The 24,194-nt window shown below is 36.6% G+C and overlaps 1 protein-coding gene across 1 annotated transcript; it reads right to left on the reverse strand.

Annotated features, from left to right (window-relative positions):
• Window positions 1-96: 96 nt before the first annotated feature.
• Window positions 97-24,194, reverse strand: LOC103697019 (SUMO-activating enzyme subunit 2-like). The gene is made up of 11 exons (XM_008778781.4): window positions 23,969-24,194; window positions 23,793-23,882; window positions 16,953-17,036; window positions 16,624-16,842; window positions 12,488-12,589; window positions 5,986-6,438; window positions 5,671-5,900; window positions 5,290-5,383; window positions 4,992-5,174; window positions 4,793-4,890; window positions 97-924 (listed from the first exon to the last, which is right to left on the reverse strand). Exons 1-11 carry the CDS (start codon window positions 23,999-24,001, stop codon window positions 558-560), a joined length of 1,953 nt encoding a protein of 650 aa, XP_008777003.2. The 5' UTR covers window positions 24,002-24,194; the 3' UTR covers window positions 97-557.

Here is a 24,194-nt window from a genome sequence, read left to right on the forward strand (position 1 = left end):
ATTTTGAATCTGTTGCCTGTTGTGACCGTTTATGTGTGCCGTAGTCCAAATGCATATAGTAGTATTAAACTGGTATATGCAAAAAATCATAGAATATGATTTTTTTGAGCTTTTCTCTTTGTCAGGCAACATGATAATAATATAACAGCCAATGTAACTTACAAGTACCTAATCCCACATTTTTAACTGTTTGATTACACCTAAATGGAACTGCAAAAACATAATTTAATTAGTTACAAAGTTACAAGAGTTAACATGTTACACATAAAAAAAAACAGCTCTTCATGCTCCAATGAAAATGTCAAAAGAAAAAAAATCAATATCATCGGTCCAGCTCTGCTTGCCAAAGCTCCGTGGAGGCGCGTTCTCTATGCCATGCTTTTAAACAAGAACTTCCATCTCCATGGACTTTCTTTGAGCAATTAAATACATTGATGTTGCACCTGGAACGATGTGTTAGTGATGATATTTAGAATCCTATCAGGTCAAGAGCAGTTAATGGATTACTGGCAGCAGGTTGGAATAAGACGTGTCATTTGAAATAATTGGCACAGATGCTACTGTAATCTCTTCTTCTTCCTTGTTTCAGGGTTCTCATCAAGTATAACAATGTCGTCGTCAACATCGTCATTGTCGTCCTCAACTTCTTGAGGATTTACTTGATCATTGACATCACGGCTTGAACGAGGCGTGATATCATGAACATTGTCTGTTATTTCTGACATTTCAGATAGTTTTCTCTTTGTCCCAGGTTTTGCTGGAGCTATCCCAACCTCATCAGAATTCTCTACCATTTCTGTGACAGCTGGATGTGCAGTCGATGTACTCTCGCCATTGCTTACAAGCCGAGTGTCTTTCTGGGTAGGAGCTATCCATCCAACCAAGACCAACCCATCAGGTTCTTTCTCCTCATCAAACTCCTCCCTGCAAATATCAGCACAAGACGTAGATTAATGACCAAAGGAATTTCTGGAAAAAGAAGAATGCCATTTTATCAGATCAACCTTATACTAGCTGCAAATGTAGATCAACTACAAATGCAGTTAAAAGACAAAATGCAGCTAAAAACAATCAAAACTCCTAAAGTACACAGAAAGATACGGTCAATACATTTCTCATGCCACTAAATATTAACAGCTTGTAAATACATAAACTTGGAGTAGAAAAAAGAAATATATGTGGATGATCCTCCTTTCCACTCTTAAATTATGTTTCCATTTGTTACCTCCCCTAATACAGTCACCAACTGAAACAGCAGTACGGTTGAAGTAGATTAACACTGACCAACCCAGTGTCATAATCTCCAACCCTCATTTGACCAGTTGTAATATATGAAAGCTACTGTTCACAAAATCTTCTAGATCCTCCGTGAATACTTTAAACTTGATAGAAGTGGATGCGGATGCAGTAACAGATTCAGGTGGGGACATGAAGTTCTCTTTTAAAAACTATAACATGGGAATTAGTTTATGGGGAAATCACCAAGGACGTGCACCACCTTAAGTGGAAGATTCCTTCCGCTAAAGATGAAACAATAATTCTATCTGGAAAAGAAAATGGTGCATATATTTGTAAGGTAGTGTTATAATGCTCTTACAGGAGCAACTCCAAAAGTTGCTCCCACCGACAAATGAGAAATTTATCCTCATGTATTGCACTAGTTAGTTTGCATCCATGGGGTTTGTCATTTGGTTATAGTTTACATTCATGGGGTTCTTTCATCATTTGGTCCATTGCATCAATGTCACAAAAATACCCGGATGCATGTAGAATTATAAAGTAAATACCTGGGGTGTAAATTTGTCACTTGCTGATAGGAGCAACTTTGTAAGTTGCTCTGCTAAAAGCATAATGATTATCCATATATGAATGCACGTAGGTATTTATGCATAAACACATGTATGTCTGCATGTATATATAATGTATGTGTGATGACAGGAAAATAAGCATATGAAATATGGCAGCCACACTACCTATATAAAGAACAAAGACATAAATGATATGAATTTCATAAGTGCTACTAAAGATTGAGAAAAGTCCAAGTACCCTGCACTGCAAATCTACAAAAAAATAATTTAAAATAAAGCTCTGAAGAGATGAATCTACAAGTAAGACAAAACAATATTTTCATCTCAATGTTGAAGCACATTGCAAGTCGAGATTGGAAAATTTGTAACTCTTTCATATGTATCTTGGGAATACAGATGCAAAGAAGCAATTACGTCAGTCATACAAACAAATTCAGAATATAAAGAGGTGTCAAAAGAACATTTGGATATTTCCAAGAAGTACAGCACTAACACATGGATATCCTAGACATGTTCATGAATCTTGGATTGCTCTCCAAATCTCAAAGACAGAAATTTGTCATGTTGAAATAGCAAGCAGAACAAAAGAATAGTGTACTGCATTACACTATTGTATACCATGAATCTTTTTGATATTTCTTTTTCGAAGTACTTCGTCATTCTTGTTCATTTCGATATGGAACTATGAATACCATGCATTCTAGGGTTCCAAAACAGTGCAATATACAAATGATAGCTGCTGGATGTATTTTCCGAGTGACTAAATTTTCCTAAGCAAAAAAAAAAAAAAAAAAAAAAAAAAAAAAGTGGCTAAATTTTCAGCAAATTTTTACTTTTTTATTTTATTTTTTTGGATATTTTCATCACTTTTCAATTGAAACAGCAAAATGCAGAAATTGCAAAAGAAAAAAAAAAAGCAGCCTGGCCAACATACTGAAATTTAAGTTTTCAAACCTTGATCAAGAACCAACCTGACCATAACCATGAAACAACTGTACCTTCATTTCATTTGTTGTGTACTTCAATTCCTCTAACCTTTCTCAATGCAACAATATGTTCCCAATTTGTCTGGGAATTTTGGAGTGCCAACACTTCCAAAATCTTGAATACCTCAATGCCTCTATGGAACTCAAAAACTGGATTATGCTTACATCAGCTAGAAGCGCCAGCACTTAGAATGGATTTTTGAACTGTCTGATCAAAAAATCCCTTATTGCAATCCATGAAATTCAAATTCTCACCTATTTTACTACTCAGCAATATAATCTAAAGTATCTAGACTATTTTAGCAAAAGTATCGAACTTATTTTTCCTTGTGTTTCCTTCTCTTTAGTGTTATTATAGCATCAGTAATTTTTATGACACAAGTGTCACTGACTGATCAATTTACTCTGGTAGTATGAATATTTTGGCATTCTATCATATGAAAGTGTTTCAATGTCAAGAATTAGATAAGGATTTGGCAGTACAATTGCGGACATCTGCATATTTTGCATGGGTGCTAAGTATGTAAGTAATAAACTTTTCCCTTTTTAAAATTTGACAAATGCTAAAGCAAATGGATGTGAAAACCGCCACACAGAATGAACCATGCTAAAGCCCCACATGTTTGCTGAATAACTCACTCAAATAAATAAGTGTTTTTAGTTAATGTTGCATGCAGATGATCTGTGCCTACATGCATGCATGCATTTGTATGCACAGCACACCTCTTAGATTCTTATCTTCTTGTTAAACATCTGGGTTAAATAAATTGACATGATATGATATAAATACAGACCCGAACAATGTCTGAGCGGATAATATTACCAAATTAATAGATCGAAATATAATTTCTAATAAAAACACCTACATTACGAACACCATATATATAGCTTGATACTAATAAAAATTATTTATTCTCTGTCTCTATGTTTCTTAAGATATAAGCTATTAATATGAAATCAGTCTTCATGGTTCCATAACCAAGCTAGGTTTGTATTGTATTTAACAAGAGGAAAAGTAAAGTTTCTAATAGTCTGCTTGGTAATTTCTGTATCGATGCTTTGATTCTATCACCCATGTGAAACCATGACACCTACAATTGAAGCACCATCATGCCTCTACTATTGAAGAACACATGCAAGCAGATGCAGATGCAGTTATGGGGCAACAAGGACAGCAAAATTGCCACCTACATGTAGAAAGTCTCAGACATCCTTATGTTTGTCTCCAAGAGAGAAATTTGTTATTAGAGATGATACCTGCTTAAGATATCCCTATTTTAGACATCCCTGATTTAGACATTCCTTGAGAAATATGTTACCCGAGATGACTACCATCAACCTGTTTCATTAAACTTGAATGACATAATTTATTCATATCCGTGAGTTATAAAATTGTCTCTTAAGTCATCGATCATAATGATTTATTGGCACTTATCTGCTTCATAAGCTTGACTCTAATTCTTACAGAAATGTCTAGATTTATTTCCCCATTATTTTCTATAAGAACATAAGAAAACCGAAAAAATGGTTGCATGATGTCATCTCTAGGTCATCAATTTTTTATCATGTCTGCGTTTAGACAAATTTGGTGAATAGTTAGACCCTTACTATCTAGGTAAGCAATTAAAAAAAATGCTTTTACCGAGCCCTTTTCAGGGGAAGAAGAAACTTCATCCAAATAAAACCCTCCAAAAAATTTCCTTGTTATTTTGTATTTTTCTTCCTTCTTGCCATATAATTCCTACATATATTCGAAATAACATGTCTACAAAGACCCCTATTTACCTAAATCTCACCATATATCTATTTATCCAAGTTCGACTACAGCTTGTGTGTGCTACCATTAAGCATATTAATATAAGGTACCAGGGCAGAGGCCAAACGAACAAATAAGACGATCGAAATCTAGTGACTGCCTAAAGACACATAAAAAGGGAAGAAAAGGCTTATTAAAACAAGGTAATGCTTAAAGAACAGATGCAAGCACTGAAGAAAGACCTGTGCTTGATGTTTATATTGCATGACAATTCCTGCCGAAGATCCTCAACTGTGAGCACAGTCCCACTGGTAACTGGAGCAGGAAGTTCTGCTAAGGCCTGCACAAAATAGCCATTAAAGAATATGTTAAGGACCATGATAAAAATAGAACCAACTAAAGAAATATTTTAAAAAGAAAATAAAAGAAAGAGACCATAACCTTGTCAATGTTCAAAGCATAATTGGCAGCAACATCTTCTTCTAAATCATCACCAGCCTCAAAAATGAGAGTTGAGCCATGCATTATCATTGGTGAATTCATGCCCAGTTTGTTTTTTGCTATCTTCTCAACAAAGTCCCGTAACTTTGAGGTTCGAGTGTTTATCTCCAGAATTAGGGGTGTCTGTTTCATATCATGTTATACATAATTATAGTACAGCATACAAAAAGATATGTGCACACGAACACAACAAGATAAACATATGCATACACAAATATATCATAAGCTATAAGAATACCTCAGAACAGACATAACATGATTTATTAGCCTCAAATGGCTGTACTGGCATTAAAAGCATCTTTCTTGATGGGTGTTCAAGACAATATGTCATCCTGAAAAATATAACGAGTATAATAGATAAGCATATATCTATCCAGTGAAAGACTGTTATTATATGCAAGCAATCAGAACAAATAAAAGATAGACACACATTCCTCAAGCCCACTGAGGAAGGTGAAATACTTTAGAAAAAATGGAAAAAACGGAATAATACCAACTGATTAGACTAAACACAGCTAATGTCAAACAACACACCTCATGTGAGGAGAAGAATTATTACTAAATGTAGAATCAGCAGAGCAAGATAGCACAAAATAGGTTCAGGTATATTAGGACACACCTGCAGTTCTCAAAATCACCCTGGAGAATCTTGATTGCTTCAATTACTATCAAACCAGCAATAATAGCATTTGTTGTTGCCACAGCATGAACAATATTGCCAGCAATACCTTTAGCTTCAAAAAGACTATGCAAAGAAATTCCAAAAGAAGATGCCCTGATATTTGCTGCAGCAGTCACAAATTCTACAGCCAATTGGTCATCTTTGTCAAAAGTCAGATTCCCAACATCCTGAAAACCAAAACCAAAGAGAATGTAAGGTAAAACTATGACATAAGAACTAAAAAGAATTTCCTGAGAGAAAATGGAGATGGACCTTCTGTCGTTTTTCAATAAATAATCTCAAGGCCTCCAAAAAGATCCTTGAATTCTCAGAAAGACTCCAAATATCCTGAGGATTCTTTAGACCAAGAGACAACATAGAAGACACCACTGACTCCTCAGTCACACAGTTTTCCAAACTTCCATTTTGCTGGATAAGGTTGTCTGGCAATACATCTCTGACATAAAGAGGCCTAGGTTTGTTTCTATTCTTCCATGTTTCTTCATTAGCTAATGCAATTTCAATGTTATAACCGAAAACATGATCATAAATTTTACGAGCATACTGTTCAGGATCCTCATCTGTCCTTCGCTCAAACACATCTTCTGTAGGAGCTGTTAAATTGGTGCCATCATTGGAACGCACATTAAGATCATTCTCCTGATTTTTATCACCAAACAACTTCGCAAAAAGCAGGTCCTTTGCCCAAACAATGCAGTGAACAAACTGTCAATGTAAGATACAGATTTCAATATTACACCAGGACAATATAGAAATTATTAAGAACTAGTCAAGCATACAGTATGAATTTTCAAAAATCTAGCAATTAGAGTGAAAATAGAAAGCAAGATCTTCATTATCCATTAGTTCATGACTTGAGATTCTACAATTTTGAATTAAGCACATTTTTAAAGACTTAACTAAGGAAAAATGTTGCATGCACATAACGCATGAGCTTGTTATTTGTTGCACTTTAAAGTACCTTGGTTTATTACCTATTATTAACTATTTAGTACTATTTTATTCTGTAATGAGACTGCACAATGTCGTAAACAGTCTGCATGAGTGGCACCAGTAAGGTGTCTTGCCTATAGGTTGTAAATTTAATAAAAAAATTATGATATCTTGGAGCACTAGCCATAGTACACTCACTTCAAAATTACCCCTCAAATTTCATATTATCAAACCTGCACCACATCTCATGACCATCGCAAAAATTTCAAGGACCTACTCATCCATCAATATATGGTGCTGGCATTGGACGGTGTTGCAACAACGCTCCAACCAGTGATCACCAAAGGATCAATCTAACATGTACAGGACTCAGCATGCAGGACATCAACCAACACAAAATCACATCCAACTCTAATGCACTTAGCACCTTGTGCTTGATATTTTGTGGGGAATCAAGATCATAGACGGATATCTGCTTCATCACCAGCATCAACCTTTTAAACGAAAAAAAAAAAAAAAAATCAGATGCTAAACTGTAGTTCCTGAATTAAGTAGCCAGAATCAAAATCAGGTGTGGGAGCAAGTCCATGGTGTAGGCACAAGGAAGCGGATATTTTAGAAATGCTGTTATTAAAAAAGCACTTAGGAAGTGGGTGCAAATTTGAGATTCCAGAAAGATTCCTAAGCGTGTGCATTACCCTAGGTAGAAGATACTAACTACTAAGGCTTTGAATCAAAAACCGGGCCACACTCTCATCTCCAGCCCTTTATATCCCCTTAGAAACAAATGGAAGGCCTTTTAGATCTTCTCCACCCTCCTATGGTGATTAATGAAGCCATTACGTCCTTATCTAGGAGTTACATTTATTTTGTAGACATATGCATTTCCTTTAGAATAAATTTGAGCCAATTCAGCTTTGGAACAGATTCTTTCAAGCCTAACCCACTTGTCTACAAAACTTGTTACCTCTAATCGACCTGATGTAAGGTTTTTGTAGAATTTCTATTTCTTGCTTTAGCCATTTATTCTATTATTGTCCATAAACATAAATCGCTTGTCATGGACGATAAATCCCCTCTAAATATTAGTTACTTCTAGCCTTAAAAGCCTAATTTTTTCACCAATCCCAATCATTGGCATCATATATCTTTTTCAGGCCCACTCATCAATAATTTTATATTTCGTTATTGTTTTTGATATATGGTACCTGCATTTGGGGTCTACCTCCTTCTAAGAGGATTCATGTGCCAACATCAACATATAGTGGCCCCTGGGGAACTCTAACATGATCAGCATGCCTTCATTCTTGATGATTTTCCTTCATAGAATAATTCCATAGTTTCCTGGGCACACATTTGCTTTCATGGAATTAACTGTCTTTTACGAGTTGCATGACAAAAGTCTTCTCTTCCAGTTCCTGACATCTAGAAACCTATCATCTTGCCATTCAAAGGAACCGCATTCTCCTTCATGGCTATCTCGTAGATCACAACATAATTTACTAGTGCTGGATCTTTTTCTTTCTTATTAGAGTTTTTCTTGCTCTTTTTATTCAACTTCTTCAAGTCCAGGCGAATCTAAATGAAGCAATTTTTTCCAGTTTTAAACCAAAGTATTTAAATACCGGTGGGACAAGAAGGGGCGTCCCACAGTCTTGTGTGTTGATACAAAGCACCATCCCAAGTGTCAGTACAGCACGAGGTGGGAAGTAACTAGGACAGAACATCCACCATTCTGGGGTGTTAGGGTGTAGGTCTTCACTCTATGGAAAAATCGGGACAGCCCTGTCCCATAGTATTTAAAACCTTGCTTTAACAAATTGTTACACGTGCTGCAACGCCTCTAACGGACATAGCCACCTTGTAACAAGGCTTTATAGCCATCATTCCACTTACATCCCTTGTGCACAACATTCTGATAATAGTCCACTATTGACTCATGTAACTCTTGATCTTTTGACATCACTGGCATTTTAAGGTTTCCATTTTTCAGTTTGATCTGCTTTCATGTGCCTTAAGATCATTATTGTACTTGTTTAAGCCTTAGAACTTGTTCAAGCTCTTCTCTCACCTCAATTCAACCAATATCTTCGGCACATAATGCTCTTTGTCACTTCTGTCTTAATCCTTGGTGTTGCTTCATGGGTTCACTTTGTCTCGATTGTCGCCGCACAATATCCTTCAATGCACCATGTGCATTGTCCTTTCAGATCATGGTCCTAATCCACCATTGCCGGGCCTGTAACAAAGTTAAGTTTTGGTCCCATGATGATTCGTTTCAGTGAAACTTTTTTCCACAATAAATCAAGGTTTGAGAACCCAACCATAGTGCAGTTTGTATCACCCCATACCAAGCCCGCGATACATATTGAAACATTATCGACAAACCATGAGTTGATATAGGGGCGTGATATTGTAGGGTACCATACCAGTACATGGCTATTATGCACTCATACTTCAGTGTTTCAAAAACTATGAGAAATACAAGGCCTCAGACTGGTGGACAGATATCGAACAAAATAGATCAATTCGCAAGAACAATAATGAAGAAAAGGAGTGAGGGTGGACACAATATCCACTTGAATAGACTCAAATATATGCCCAACTCATAAGCACAATAAGAGTTACCAGGCTAGACCCTGTTAGAAATTACAAATGATACGCACAAGACAAATGTACTGAATTTAGCACAACCAGCAAGCCTGAGAAACAGATGCCCTATCTGAAAGACCAAAGCTAAGAACTAAAGCTACAATTTCAACAAAAGCTTTCAGCTGGTATACTAAACATTCTCCACAAACAGAAAGAAGGCGGTAATGATATGATATTGATCTAAAATTTACCAGATGGAAACAATCCCTTATTGGAGTTACATTACAATCTGAGAGTCTGACTCTAAAGGATACATAGGTAAGGAAGTGCCTTAAACATTGACAAGCAAACCATAATCTGGAAATAATTTTGAAAACTTATACAAGTTAATAGTCGCACAAGTTATGGCACGAGTACCATCCAACTAAGAAGATCCGATGGATCATTTTGGTGCATGAATGCTAGAATGCAAAAAATGACTTCAGGCATAGAGATAATATCATGAAATAACTATGTAATCTGTCTCCTAAGACTTGATTGCTGACATTTATCAGGAGTTGGATACGTGCACTAAGTGCTATAATTCAAAACAGGATGCCCATTTCCCACTGTAACTGGAAAGAACAGAGCGTACAAGGCAAATTCTAGCAGGCTAAAGGAAAGGGCTTCGTGGATCCTAAGATTGTTTCCTCTCTCCAGAGATGTGACGGATATGGTATCATTTTGTAGAATTTAGCAGCCAAAAACCAACTCCAATCTAAAGGAGGTGAACTGATATTTGTAATCAGGAACTCCGTATTCTAGGGCCTGAAGATGACAATTCAACATGACTAAGCTTTGTATACACTTCAGCACTACATCAAACTTATCAAAAGAAGACTGCATGGACAAGATTTAATTAATGTAGATAGTAATTTGCCTTCACGTGAATGACCTAATTATAGCAAAGCAGATAAATTGCAGAGTTTCTGTGAGAACTGATATTCAGGTCTCCCACATGTGATTCAAACACTCTTTTAAAGAACTGATGAAGCAATTTGATATTTTGAAATAAGGGATAACAACAGCTAGAGAAAAAACCCAAAATTGCTTTACATACTAGGATTAAACTCAAGGTTGTTCCCCTGATTTTCCTGAGTATAATATACTATAACAAACTATAATGGGCCCTTCCAAAAAGGGTTGAGCAATCTAGAAATGCATTGACTTCATGAAACAAGAAGAATGTGTGCTTCCCACAGTAAATTTCTGTAAGTTTGATCCAGAACAGCTTAAGTGGAGGTTCAAAAGAACCAAATGGAGTTTCATAACCCTTTTTTTCCTCCACTTTCTTCATTGACCAGCAGTTTCTCTTCTTTTTTAAAGGGGCGTATGGTCGATAGGAATAACAGCATGGTTCAAAAATAATGACAAAGAAATAAAAAGTCTCTTGCTGTTCCTACCTATGTTTTCAGTCTCATCATTCGAACCCCATACCATTAACTTGTCAGTACAGCTTAGCTCAATATGGTATTGCCCCATTAATTAATGTAGATAGTAATTTGCCTTCACGTGAATGACCTAATTATACCATAGCAGATAAATTGCAAAGTTTCTGTGAGAACTGATATTCAGGTCTCCCACATGTGATCCAAACACTCTTTTAAAAACTGATGAAGCAATTTGATTTTTTGAAATAAGGGATAACAACAGCTAGAGAAAAACCCAAAATTGCTTTACATACTAGGATTAAAGTCAAGGTTGTTCCCCTGATTTTCCTGAGTATAATATACTATAACAAACTATAATGGGCCCTTCCCAAAAGAGTTGAGCAATCCAGAAATGCATTGACTTCATGAAACAAGAAGAATGTGTGCTTCCCACAGTAAATTTCTGTAAGTTTGATCCAGAACAGCTTAAGTGGAGGTTCAAAAAAACCAATTGGAGTTTCATAACCCCTTTTTTCCTCCACTTTCTTCATTGACCAGCAGTTTCTCTTCTTTTTTAAAGGGGCGTATGGTCGATAGGAATAATAGCATGGTTCAAAAAGGATGACAAAAAAAAAAGTCTCTTTCTGTTCCTACCTATGTTTTCAGTCTCATCATTCGAACCCCATACCATTAACTTGTCAGTACACCTTAGCTCAGTATGGTGTTGCCCCATAAATATCGACATACCCGCCACTTTCTTTGTCACCAGCAGTTTTTCTTCTTTTTAAAGGGATGTACTGTTGATAGGAATAGCAGCATGGTTCAACAAGGAAGACGAAAAAAAAAAGTTTGTTGTCGTTGCTACCTATGTTTCAGTCTTGATATTCGAACCCCATGCCAGGAAATTCAGTACAGGTTAGATCAATATTGTATTTCCCCATATCAACACATGGTACACTGTTGGAATCAAGAGAGCAATTGAACCATGTGTCATACAGAGCATACCGAGCCTTCATAGTGTACTGGCACTGTACCAGGTCGATACAGTATCGCCCTAGACCGGCTGGTACAGATCGGTACTGCAAACAAAATTGTGCGCAGCAAAACTCCATCCGCACAAGGAGAAAATGTTTTGAGTCTGTAAAGTCCATGAGAGAATGAAGCAAGGGAAATATGTTGATTTTGCAGAAACAATTAGGGAGTTTCAATTGATCCTTTCATCATTACTGCTGTTGCTTGGTAATCATGAGAATAAAGAGAGTAATAATAAATTCTTTAGTTAGTTGTCTATCATGAATGTACTTAGCATGTCAATTTCATCTAAAGCTGAAAGAAAAAGTCATCTTATGTTTCCTCAAACTTGCATCAAATGAAACAGAATCTATATGGTACACTCACACTAGCAGAAACCTCAAAACTGGCAGATGTAACACCCCAAATAAACACATTTTTTCCATGTTCAACAGATAAAAAGACGAAACCAGAAACCATGTTAATCCATTTCCGCAGAGAAAATTTAATTAGTTGTATCAATACAATATCATTATATCACTCACCTTCCAACATAAGTTGCATGTAAGTATTTGAAGGTCATTAGGCTAACAGCACCCATTAAAATATAAGACCCAATGATTCATTATAAGAATTTTCAATTACATATTGCAATACAAAAATTTGGAACAAGCATTCTTTTGAAACAATACTTTGTTTGTAGCAAAATGTTCCTAAGCAACAACATACTTAAAAAAAACAGTTTTACTAGAAAAGCACACAGGAATTAAGATTAGGCATCTAGCCGTAGTCACTGATGAAGATCAAACCTTTGAAGGAGTGCTGGTGATGGTGCAAACAGGATAGGTCTTCGGGGTTGGTTTTGGTTGGCATTCATAGCACTCTGTTTTACCCTTGACATGGACAGTGACCTGCTCCAATCATATTTTTAATATATATAAATAAATAGTTAGATCCACTAAGACAAAATGATACACAATCAGAATCACTGTATTAGATTGTCAACAAAAAACATTAAATTAGTTCATACAAAATTAATCAGTGTATACAGAATCAGACGCCTAAGCCAAGAACATTAAACCAGCTCATAATTCCATATAAGCAATCATGAACTAGAAAAGTTCAGAAACTTCAGAAGTTACCGAGGAGTATAGTTCTTAAAAACAATCGTTTACAACAAAAAACTGAAAACATGCAGTTCAACAACAGACTGGAATCATACTATCTTTTTAATATGATGCAACGAAAAGACAGTGAGAACATACTTCACTGGATAAATGAATATAATAGTCAGGCAGGTTTGATGGAATGTTAGACTGTCAGTCTTTGGGAAGAAAGAATGAACTCTTTGATGGAAGAAAAAAAGGAGCCTATACTACTGAGCAACATGAACTTGAGAGAAGTACGGATTGGAAAAACAGAAGCATGCCTTAATCATTTATCAACTTAGTAAGAAGAATATCGATCAAATGTCACATTAAATTGGCAGTGTAGGAGGTAAAGAAGTCAGCTAGAGTATGTCTTTAATTCATAAAAAAATCTGATAAAGCAGTTTCCATTGCACGTACTGTCATCTGCAGATTGTAAGGAATGTGAACATGCTCAATTAGGGAGGAAAGGCCCTTCAGCCATAAGTAACATAATAACAGAATATTCACCGCATCAGCAAATTCTAAAATGTGCAAAACAGTTGGCCATCAATTCTTTGCTGTTTAATGGATCTGACGGGCCTAGCTTCCCAACAACTCTTGATCCAGAACAAACTTGGGACGCAATGCTTGCAGCCATCAACACTGCCCGGAAGACAATTTCAATATGCTTGCATGTTCTTTAGATGAAACAAAATAAAGAGGAAAGCCTGATCAGATTCGGATAAGAGACATGGCCTTCATTGATTTTTCTAGTCCAAATCTTATATTGATTTCTTTGTTTCTTAACTGAACTAGATCGATCATTTTGATCATGTAGTGCAACCTTTCCACCTGAAATTGACTTATAGCTATATTATTGGACTTCACCACCAGCATTTAGGATTTTACTGCATTATGTTCAACAGTATGTAGAGATCTTACAGTGTCTTTAGAACTTTGTGAGAAATTGGACTTCCTAGCATCCGTTCAATGGCAGACTTCACATTTGATTAGAGTGGTAGATGATTGAGAACAACAATTTGCCTAAGGCCTTAAGTCATTAGAGCAGAAGAGTGTAGCAATGAAGTTTTTAATAAAAAGAAGTTCGTAAAGTAAGATAAACAGTCATCATCACGCCGACAAAGATCATTAGCATAACTTGAAACATGGATCCTACTGCATTGTGCATTGTAAAAATCAAGACTCTTATATGTCAAAAAGGACGAGATATCTTTTAAGGCTCAGGTCTCTGACAACCCATATTCAGGAAGAAGATTTTGCGCTATATAAGTTGCAAAATGACAGAACATAAGCAGGATTTCTACAGGCATTTGTTTCCAAGGAAACAAACAGTTTTAATAGGAATTGTGCTTAGAGAGATCCAATTATGCTTTTTTATTTTCTTTCAAAGATGAACAAAAGAGATCATTAACAGATGTGTACTGTGAAGTGAAGACACTCCAATCTCTTTTAAATTTTATTCCATTAAACAACTCATATAATCTGATTTTGATTGAGTAAATCAGGCTCATACCAAAAGCATAATTGTTGAAAACATCAAAGCAAGTTGTAATGTCCCTTGAGTCTTGGACTTAAAGATGGAGTACCGACATTCTGAAGTCTTGTATATTTGCCTTTTACTTCTAATATAAGAGATATATATTAGATCAATGATGAAACAAAAATGCTCAAGAAAATTTTGAAATAAAAAGCTTTGAACCAATGGAAGAAGACATGAAGAACGAACTAGAAGTATGATATGAATGGAGAACAAAGAAGTATGATTTAAAATATATGAAATATGTTAGGTACTACAATGGAAGATATTAAGCTCAAGGAAGATAGCTATTTTTTTCATGCTATGAATATTTAAAACTTGAATTATTTGAACAACGAAGATAATGTTCATTTTTCATTGTTAAAATAATGATTAAGGATATAGTTTCTTGTAAGGCCATCATAAAATAACCTTATCTAGCTAACAGCCCTGAAGGGGTGGATGGGTATAGGGTAAAAAGTGGGCATTAGCCCCTCCTCATCTCACAAAGAAACAAAAGGAAGAAGAAGGTGGGGGGGGGGGGGGTCGCGGAATCTTATGCATAGCTGATATAAATTTTGGCTTCTTTTGGTTGCAACAAGAATTTGCACACCATTTACCAATGCATAACTACAATTATTTGACTTCATGAAGGCCTCTCTAGCTTCCCTTGCTAACTAGCAACTAGTAAACATCAAATTAAAATTAAACGTCAAACAATTGCAACAAGAGCAAGCTCCTTTGATGAACAAGGCAACAACCCTTAATTTACAAGTAGTTATGGCATAGGACCTTGTAAGATTATGTAGAGACCTAAAAAACATGTACATGTGTACAAGTAGACTGACAACTAACAAAAGATAGCTGTGTTCAAAGTAAATAATATATAAAAGTCAACAACTTTGCAAAATACATGGTAGGAGTATACTTTAAAAAGTTAAGACATCTAGGCTTATTTTCTTGCATGAAACTTGAAAGCCAAGATTGACAATGATCAGAATATTTGGAAGGAAGCAATTTGCCATCAACATTTTAAAGGTTTGCCACATAGGAAATTGACTTACATGCTTTTTTACAATATTACTTTGTTACATTTTTAAGGGAATGAATATAATAATTGCACAGTTGCCAGCTCTAATCCTTCTTGGTCAAGTGAAAAGATATTAGTGCTTCATATTTGAAAAGTAATTATCAGATTTGTTAAGCCTGGTATACATTGTTGAATCTTTCCTTATCACCGTAGACTTTAGGGTCAATTAGTTAGTTAACAAGATTGTCTAAATTTCATGTCTGGGCCTTTACAATAATATACTTGACAAACTGTTGTAAGCTTAACTTGGCAAATCAAGTTTGTTTCTTAATCTTTGAATAATCTTCATTCCACCTATTTAGCAACAATTAGACACCATTTGTAGTATAAATTAGTAAAAACACTAATTGCATTGCCACAAAATATTATCAACTTACAATGTTTACAAGTGTCAAGCTTTTGTAAATTCTATTCCACTCTTGGCCATGTCCTGCATGACAAATGATTTTCAACTACTAGTATGTTGAAACTATATATAAACCCCCAACCAAGACCATTTAAAATGACAAAGTGTATTTTCTATTACTGTTTCAAAAAATTATCCTAATAGAAGCCAATACAGATACAACAAGAAACATATTTTCATGAGGAAGTTATATAGAAAGGATTGCCTAAAACAGGTTATAGAAGAAAAGTTGGCCAGAAAAAGATCTGTTAAGTTTGACAATCATCAGTTCATTGTGTGTAACTAAATTATGTTAATCATATCAAACCATCTCAGTTTGCCTTTTTTGCACATGTCCTGGACAATATAGCTATACTAATACGAGATCATTATAAAGAATGGCTGTCCTGAACTTAAGCTGATTGCAATTAGCTTGGACAAAGTTCAATGGTAATGGTTAGGGATCTCCCTCAGCTTCAGACAGAAAATAACACTTAACTTTTACTACTCTTCCGATATCGTATTTTTTGTTTTCTGATATGTTGTTTTCTATAAACATTAAACAACATAATTGTATCCACTGTGACCATGAGGCAGCAATAATCAAAGCCTTAGACTCAACAAAAAGAATAATCAAGTCTCAAAACAGAAGCAAACCTTTATTAACATGTGACACTCAAAAGTATCCTTGACAAAAACTAGTCTACAAAGTTCAATCTGATAATGGAATGCATGCATAGGGTGTATTAATGCTATAAAAAATTAAATAACAAATTAAAAAGAAAAAGGAAACATCACTTAACCTGCCCCAGAAACCCTGTGGTTCCACTTTCAACCAAAGGAACTTCAGCAGCCAAGCAAAGGCGGTTAACATGTCGTCTAGCATCTAAGTTATCAAGACCATTCAAAACCACATTAAATTGCTTAAAAAATTCCACATTGAATTCAGGATCCTTGACATTTGCATGGTATGGTGTTATATTGATGTGAGGCCTAAATTTTAGGACAGCGTCTCGAGCAACCTGATATCAAGAACATTACTTGGAAGCAGTCAGAGCAACCTTGACACAAGGCACATGAGAAGCGTCAAGTATGATTTAACACAAGAAAACATATCAAACTTTATTCTTACTTTAGCCTTAGATTGCCCCACATGACACTGTCGAAATAAAAATTGTCTATTTAGGTTACTGACTTCAATAGTGTCCATATCAATCTGCAAATATCAAACAGAGTATGAGTATAGACAGTAATACCGCATGAACAAACATTCTGCATTTTATATGAAATTTAAAATGAAAAATATATCCAAGCAATCTATAACTGTATAAAGTAAAAGATAGCTTTGCCGTGGTCGTCATTAACATGTCGTCACAAGCACATAAACAAAGATCACTTTTCTGCCAAATTTATTTTAGACTATTCTGTATGTTGCTACAATTCTATTATCAGAAGTTTATTGAAGTGAAGAATAAACAAAGATCACTTTTCTGCCAAATTTATTTTAGACTATTCTGTATGTTGCTACAATTCTATTATCAGAAGTTTATTGAAGTGAAGAAAAGAATGATCTGCTGCTCCATTCTGCAATCTGGATTTTACTGAAGCAAAGGTTAGCCTACTGGCCAGTATATACTCAAAACAGCATGTCCATGGTCAACAAAGATAATCAACAGAAACAAAAATAAATGGAGAAACATAAAGGTGGAACCAAGTAAAGAAAGAGAATAATCATGTGGATTCCAGCTAACTATTAATTACAAACCTCTAAAATGTACATTATAAAGTGCAGCCTGGCTCTTTTATTAAGCTCAGAAAAAGAACTTATGAATACAATTAGATTGATGTTTTGAATAGGACTTGATCCACAGCTTTACTTTAAAGAAAGAACGAAAGGATATATATATACACAAACAAGGTCTGACGAACTGGCCCGTACCGGCCGGTTCAAGCCGTATCGGACCGATCTGGCCTATAACCGGTACGGGCCGAACCCAGCCGGCACTGGGGAAGACGAAGAGTCAGAGAGAGAGAGAGAGAGAGAGAGAGAGAGAGAGAGAGAGAGAGGAAGAGAGGGAGGGAGGAGAGGCCTCTGCCGCCCGCAGAGGGCCAAGGAGGAGGCGGAGCCCAAGGCCGCGTCCCCTGGCCTTGGCCTCCACCGCGCCCCCGTGGGCTCCGCCCCCCCCGGCCTCCGCTGGCCCTCCCGGCCTCCGCTGGCCCTTCGCGGGCGGCCTCTCCTCTGCTCCCTCCCTCCCCCACTCGCTTTCTCGTTCTCTTCTTCTTCTCCGGCTCCGGCGGGGAAGAGTGTTCGGTTCGATACCGGTTTAAACCAGGCCAAATCAGAACTGTACCGGTCCGATAGACAACCGATACGCCTACCGGTATGGTGAACCTTGTATACATATATATATATATATATACATATATATTATTTTAATACACTCCTGATATTGCCATACTAGTCATCTCCAGATCAAGGTAGGCTGATGATAGGATAAATGAATGGTGCATTTAAACTCTGGGTTTGGTTTATGTCATAATATGCACATTCATGAAATTTCCAAAAAGACTGAAATAGCTCCTGCATTTCCATCAAATTACTAAACTTGATAATATCCAGATGCATCAAAATGGACCCGACAGGATGATTAAAATCAAAGGGTAATTATCAATATGTAGTCCATATTTCATATCATGCATTAGTAACCAACCAAAATATATTGCCTGCTTAATCTTGTTGGACTTATTTAGTCCTATCCCTTAGCCCTTTCAACTAGAGTAGTCAGTTGTAAGAATTAGATCATTGTTCTCTTGTTCTCTCACACATTAGATCTTGACACGTGATGAGCATAATATAAGTTGCTTGATTTGTAAAATCATTAATAAACTTTTTGGTTAATTCAACTTTTTGCTTTTGTGTATGCCTACAAGTAGACATAATTCGACTTCAGTTTGGTACATCTCGCTCATATACTACATTGAGCTAGTAATAAAATTTGAAATGCGAAAAGGCTTCTAAAGCTTGAAAGCAGGTGCAATGGATGCAAGGAGAGTGCAGCGCCTAAAAGATGATAGTATTCACTTTCAGATGCAGGAGAAACTTCAGAAAAAGGTGGCAGTTCACTGTTTTGGAACATAGATAAACCCATTTGAGGAGGAAAAAATATATATTATCTAAAAGGCGTTAATCGTTCCATATCTGAGCCTTGGGCAAAAGACTGGCATTGCTTTACAACTTCAATCTTCAACCTCATAGCCATACTTCTTATTGATTTCAGAAATTCCAATACCCAATTTTTTTAGGAGATGTGTTAAATGCCCAGCCTTTACCAGGACTATATGTATCTTCAATTTATTTCAGTTTTGTTACTTTTAGGAGAACTTTTGGAAGAGAATTCAGGAGATATTTGATGCCACTTATGGCCTTTCAGTTTCATCTTTCTTTATCTTGGTCATTCTATGGTAAGTTTTGGACACCAGTAGTTTCAGCAAAGGTGGCAAATTTGACCTTAGCTTGTTTACCTGATCCAACCCAAGACATATGAGCCACCTAATCAATCAGGTTGTGTATGGGGTCAGTAAACTTGTTTGATTGGTGAATCAATCAGGTTCAAGTCATAGGGTTCTGAACCATCGGGCCAAAACTTTATTTATCTTTAGCATATTATATTTGTAATACTATATAAATAATTAGAATAGAAAGGATAGAACAGGGAATAGCACCAATTAAGTTAAAAGTGATAGAAGCTGATTGTGGTTATTTAGGCATTTACGATGTCAATCTAAAAGGGCTTCAATGGAAAGGTGTACTTAATTATGGAAAGAGGATTTAAGACAAAGGGGAAGACCATGATAGAATGGATGAGAGTTGTGAAAGAAAAAAAAAAGATATACAGAAGATCAAAATAACATCAAACATAACATTAAATAAGAATGATTGGTGTATGAGGATTCATCTAAGTAACCTCAAAAATTTGGGACAAGGCATGGTGCTCCTCTTCCTTGCTCTCCCTTCTCTCCTCCCTTTCCTCTCTCATCTTCTTTCCTCCATCTCTCTCTCCTTTCCTTCTCCTTTATTCTCCAGCTCTTCTCTCATTCCTTTCTTCTCCTTCCTCCTATCCTCCTTTACTCCACCTATTGCCATGACCTCGCCCCACCACCATAATAAACCCATCCAAGCTCTACGTCACCAGCCCACCATCACCTGCCTCCTCACCCCATGAAGGTCTGACCACGGGGCTGTCACCCAGCCCAATGGCTACATCCATTGTTCTATCCATATTTTTCTTTGCTCCTCTGTTGCATTGTGGCTGCCCTACTCAGACCTACCACCACCCAGACCTCATCATAATCCCCCTTACTAACAAAGCTGCCCTCATCACCTCACTACAAGATTAAGTCATTGCCAAAGCTGTCTACTACCAGCCCACCCTATTGTCAGAGTTATGGAGTCCCCATTCACCCTCTCCTCATTCCTTCATGACTCTTTCTCTCTCACTTTCTCCTCTCTACTACCCTTCTTTGGTTCAGCTCATCTAGGATCAACTTGCGAGCAAGTAAAATTACTCTATACTAGTATTAATAATGGAGAGCAACCTAATCCAAACCAGATCAAACCCATTTTACTACAATCTCTAAGTTTGGGCATCCAAATCAGAGATTAGTAACATAACAGCCATGGTTTAGCTTACTCTTTTCTCTCTTCCTATTTTTCTCTGCTTCTTTATTCTATTCTTCTTTGTAGTTCCTATTGTTGTTGGTGAGTTCAAAGCTTAATTTGTATAAAATAATTCATTGCTACTACCCTCTCTACTGTTGTACTTAATGTGATTTAGAATATATTCAAAGTGAGTATGATTTGATCCTTGCATGTAATTAGTTTAATCTTCATCTTTCAACAGCTGCTGCAACATTCTTTTATGCTGTTTTTTTTGTAAAAATGATCAAAATAAGCAAACAAAAAAAATCAGATCCAAACTGATTTAGGACTCCATTTCTTTTGCCAATTCTTAATTTGTTAAAGCCCCCATAGACGTATTTCCCTTCATTTCTTTCAACCTAAAATGCAGAACAGTAGCATAAAAATCAATTAACACAATACTGAACTACACTCTTAAGCACGTAAGTCCTAAAAAATCCCCACCAATCTCTCTTTCATCCCTAAACTATATTATGTCCTGTCTCAAGGTTCTATATAACAATTCTGTCATAAATCCTTGTGATATCCTTTTCTTTTTGGCCTAACAGCACTCTTATTGAACCTAGCTCCTTAGGATCCTACCTCAGCTAGTTCTTAAGTACCAACTCTCTTTACGCCCACTTAGTTATGAATTTCCTATTTCACCTAGGTTTATCATATCTTTCATTAAAACAAAAAAGACAGATTATGACTTAGTTTAATGTCATTATTAGCATCTTGATTATTAAAACAAAAAAGACAGAATAATTTAGAAAATGTTAGCTCTCCTTCCAGGTGCAAATTTATGCAAGGCATCTGTAGCTATCTCATTTAAGGCCCTAGCAACTTCTTCAAGCAATCTGGACCTTAAGCTAGCGTAACCAATTTGGGCAATTCAGAGCAAGGATTCACACCCCAACATGTCCTGGCATGTCCTGGTAGTACCATACCACTCCAACAAGAAAATGATACAAAGATGGCCCCAAGACAATTGATAGGGATAGAATGGGATGGTTGCATCCTGACACTTCAAATAGTGATCCATCCTAAGACACAATTTTTCCCTCTTCATTCTTGTTAATATGGTTGTTCTAGTCCATCCCAACTTATCCTGATACCACACCAACCCAAGACCAAACCAACAAGGGTACTAGTATTAAGGCTTTAATCCTGCATTTGAAACCTAAGACAGGTGATTCCATTGTCCTATAATAGTGCTTGTGTAGGTGTTTGAACCAAGCAACTTAGGTCTAAAAAAGTAGGTCAGGTACCATGTGAAAAATGATTCAATTGCACCTCTAATGATAATTACTCCATCCCCACACATGCCCTAGAGGCAAACGTAAGGAAATGGTAAGAGAGAGAAAGAGGAGAAGGAAGTAGCAAAATGGTTCGACCTAGGACCAACAACGACTCTAGCACAAAATGGTAAAAGGCAACAAAACTCAAGCTTTTTTCTTTTTCCCTTCCCTCCTCTCTTTTTCTACTTCTCAATGTCTTTGCCATGGGAAGGACACTAGCTAGTACTACAGCAGCTGATGTTGCATTTAGGGGCTACTATTATGACTATTGTCATTTGCAACTCTTGTTGCTATTTTACTTGGCCCTGCATAGAGGAACAAATGTTACCATGTTGACCTCTAGGTTGCAATGATGACTAGGTTCCAAAATCTAGGAGTTAGTCGGAGCTCCAGCCACCCATCTGTTGCAACAACCTTACAAAGAATTCAGAATTTATGACAAATGTAAGATTATAAATTGTTCTAGATGAAAGAGTGGTAAAATTGCTAAAATCCTTATTAAACTTCTTCTCCCACAAACATGGCTATTTCAATTTACAAATGAGCCATCACTACCATGGTTTATCTCATAAACTACAGTACCCATTTGATCTAGGAACCCGCCAAATGAACATATTTATTTATTCTCGTCCCAACAAAAAGCATCTTCAGACCCTCAACTGTTCATACTTCATCATGAATATGTTAAACATGTAGGCACATAAGTTTGTTCATAACTAAAGCTATAGGTATAAAGAATCTCTCCCTTCTAACTAGTACCTATATCTCTTCTAGCATGTCACCTTCATTAAAGGATTGCCATTTTTTCAAATCCTATCGTTGGTCCACAAAATTTTTTCATGTGTTTTTTTGATTTCCACTTCTCCTTCAATTCCTTATGCTTTTATCGAATGAGCACTTCCTCTTTTGTCACCCTCACTCGTTTTGTAAGAGATGTATTTTATATCTACTAGGTGCCACATACATATAGGTCCTTCACACTGTATAAATCTGCATCACCTGCCAATCAGCCACCATTGAAAATCTACATGTGTATCACACTGTCCCCTACTAAGCACAATATATTTGTAATAAACTAGTACTACAAGTAATGGGACGTTAAACTCTATTTCTAAGAACTGCATTTCATTGTCATCTACAACTAAGTCGTGTGCCATAAAATCCTAACTTCATGTACCATCCACCACTATACAGAATTAACGCTCATATAGCATTCTTTTTTATGGCTATCTTTTGCATTAATATCCCATCACATTCTTTCCCATTTTGCTATATTTTGCCTTCATCTCATTACATGACGAAATGCCTCTAGACCTTTTCTTCAGGACTTATCTATGGAAGCGCACATTTTTTCCTTTGGAAAGAAGCGTACAATACACCTGCTTGATGAAAAGGTCCTAGAATCATAGGAATTTCATGGGCCCTACTGGAGTCTCACAACATAAGCATAACAGCCCCTTGCTGCCAAGGCAGCAGGTGGAAACCTAGTCCCACTTACGTTAGTAACTGAAACAACCTGGAACAGGTTTCTACAACCTAGTCATTACATTTCTACAAGATGTTTTCTTCTCAAGTTTCCAATTTTAAAACAAAAAGTCACATTCAGCATATAAAACATTTTTGTAGCATATCTCATTCACCATCCCAGCAATCCTAACCTCTCGAAAACCAGCAATTTTCCTCATCAAAACACTCTGTCACTATTATAGTTTCCAACGTCAAAAATTCCGCCTCCACGGTCTTCTAAAGAGCTGGTCTGTCGTTGAAACTTCACCCACAAAAAAATTAATCAACAGCAGTAAAAGCCAAACAGTAATCATAGAATCATAACCCCAGCAAACAGAAAAAAATAATGCTTAGTGGTACAAAGAGATTCTTTTTCTTGTGCTAATACCCTAGGCTACCAGAACAACTAAAACCCTTCAAGAACACCCAAAACCCATCTGAGGAAAAAAGAAATAAAGGGCACTGGAAGCAAGTATTAGCTGCTTACAATGTGAATATCCTGAAAACCGGAGAGAGCGAGGGTTTTGAGGAGCTCGCAGCCAATTCCGCCGGCCCCCACCATCAGCACCTTCGCCCCCTGCAACCACTCGTTCGAATCGCCTCTTCTACTTCAGCTCAAATCAATTCCATAAACAAAACAACGCCCGAGAAAAAGAGCGATACCTTAATCGCTTCCAACTGCGACCCCGAAGCCATGAGAGCGACCGAGAGCAGCGCAGAGACAGCGAAGGAGAGGGTTTTGATGGCGGATTATAAGAGCAAGATGGAGAAGAGGGGGGGCGAATCCAGAGGGCGAAGCTCAGAAGCCCTCGCGGCCGAGGACTTCTCTTGATTTCGGGGGAAAAAGCGAGGGGCCCGCTTCGGTTCTTTGAGAAACCGGAGGTGGAGA

This window comes from Phoenix dactylifera, chromosome 13 (assembly GCF_009389715.1).
Source record: "Phoenix dactylifera cultivar Barhee BC4 chromosome 13, palm_55x_up_171113_PBpolish2nd_filt_p, whole genome shotgun sequence".
Taxonomy (NCBI): Eukaryota; Viridiplantae; Streptophyta; class Magnoliopsida; order Arecales; family Arecaceae; genus Phoenix; species Phoenix dactylifera.

Bases quoted from the DNA above. Each gene is read 5' to 3' on its own strand.
- LOC103697019 (XM_008778781.4), bottom strand. From the start codon at position 24,001: ATGGCTTCGGGGTCGCAGTTGGAAGCGATTAAG. The intron at 16,843-16,952 runs GTAAGAATAAAG...TCTTGATATCAG, and splicing joins TGGGGCAATCTAAGGCTAAA to GTTGCTCGAGACGCTGTCCT. The intron at 5,901-5,985 runs GTCCATCTCCAT...TTTGGTTTTCAG, and splicing joins TTATTGAAAAACGACAGAAG to GATGTTGGGAATCTGACTTT.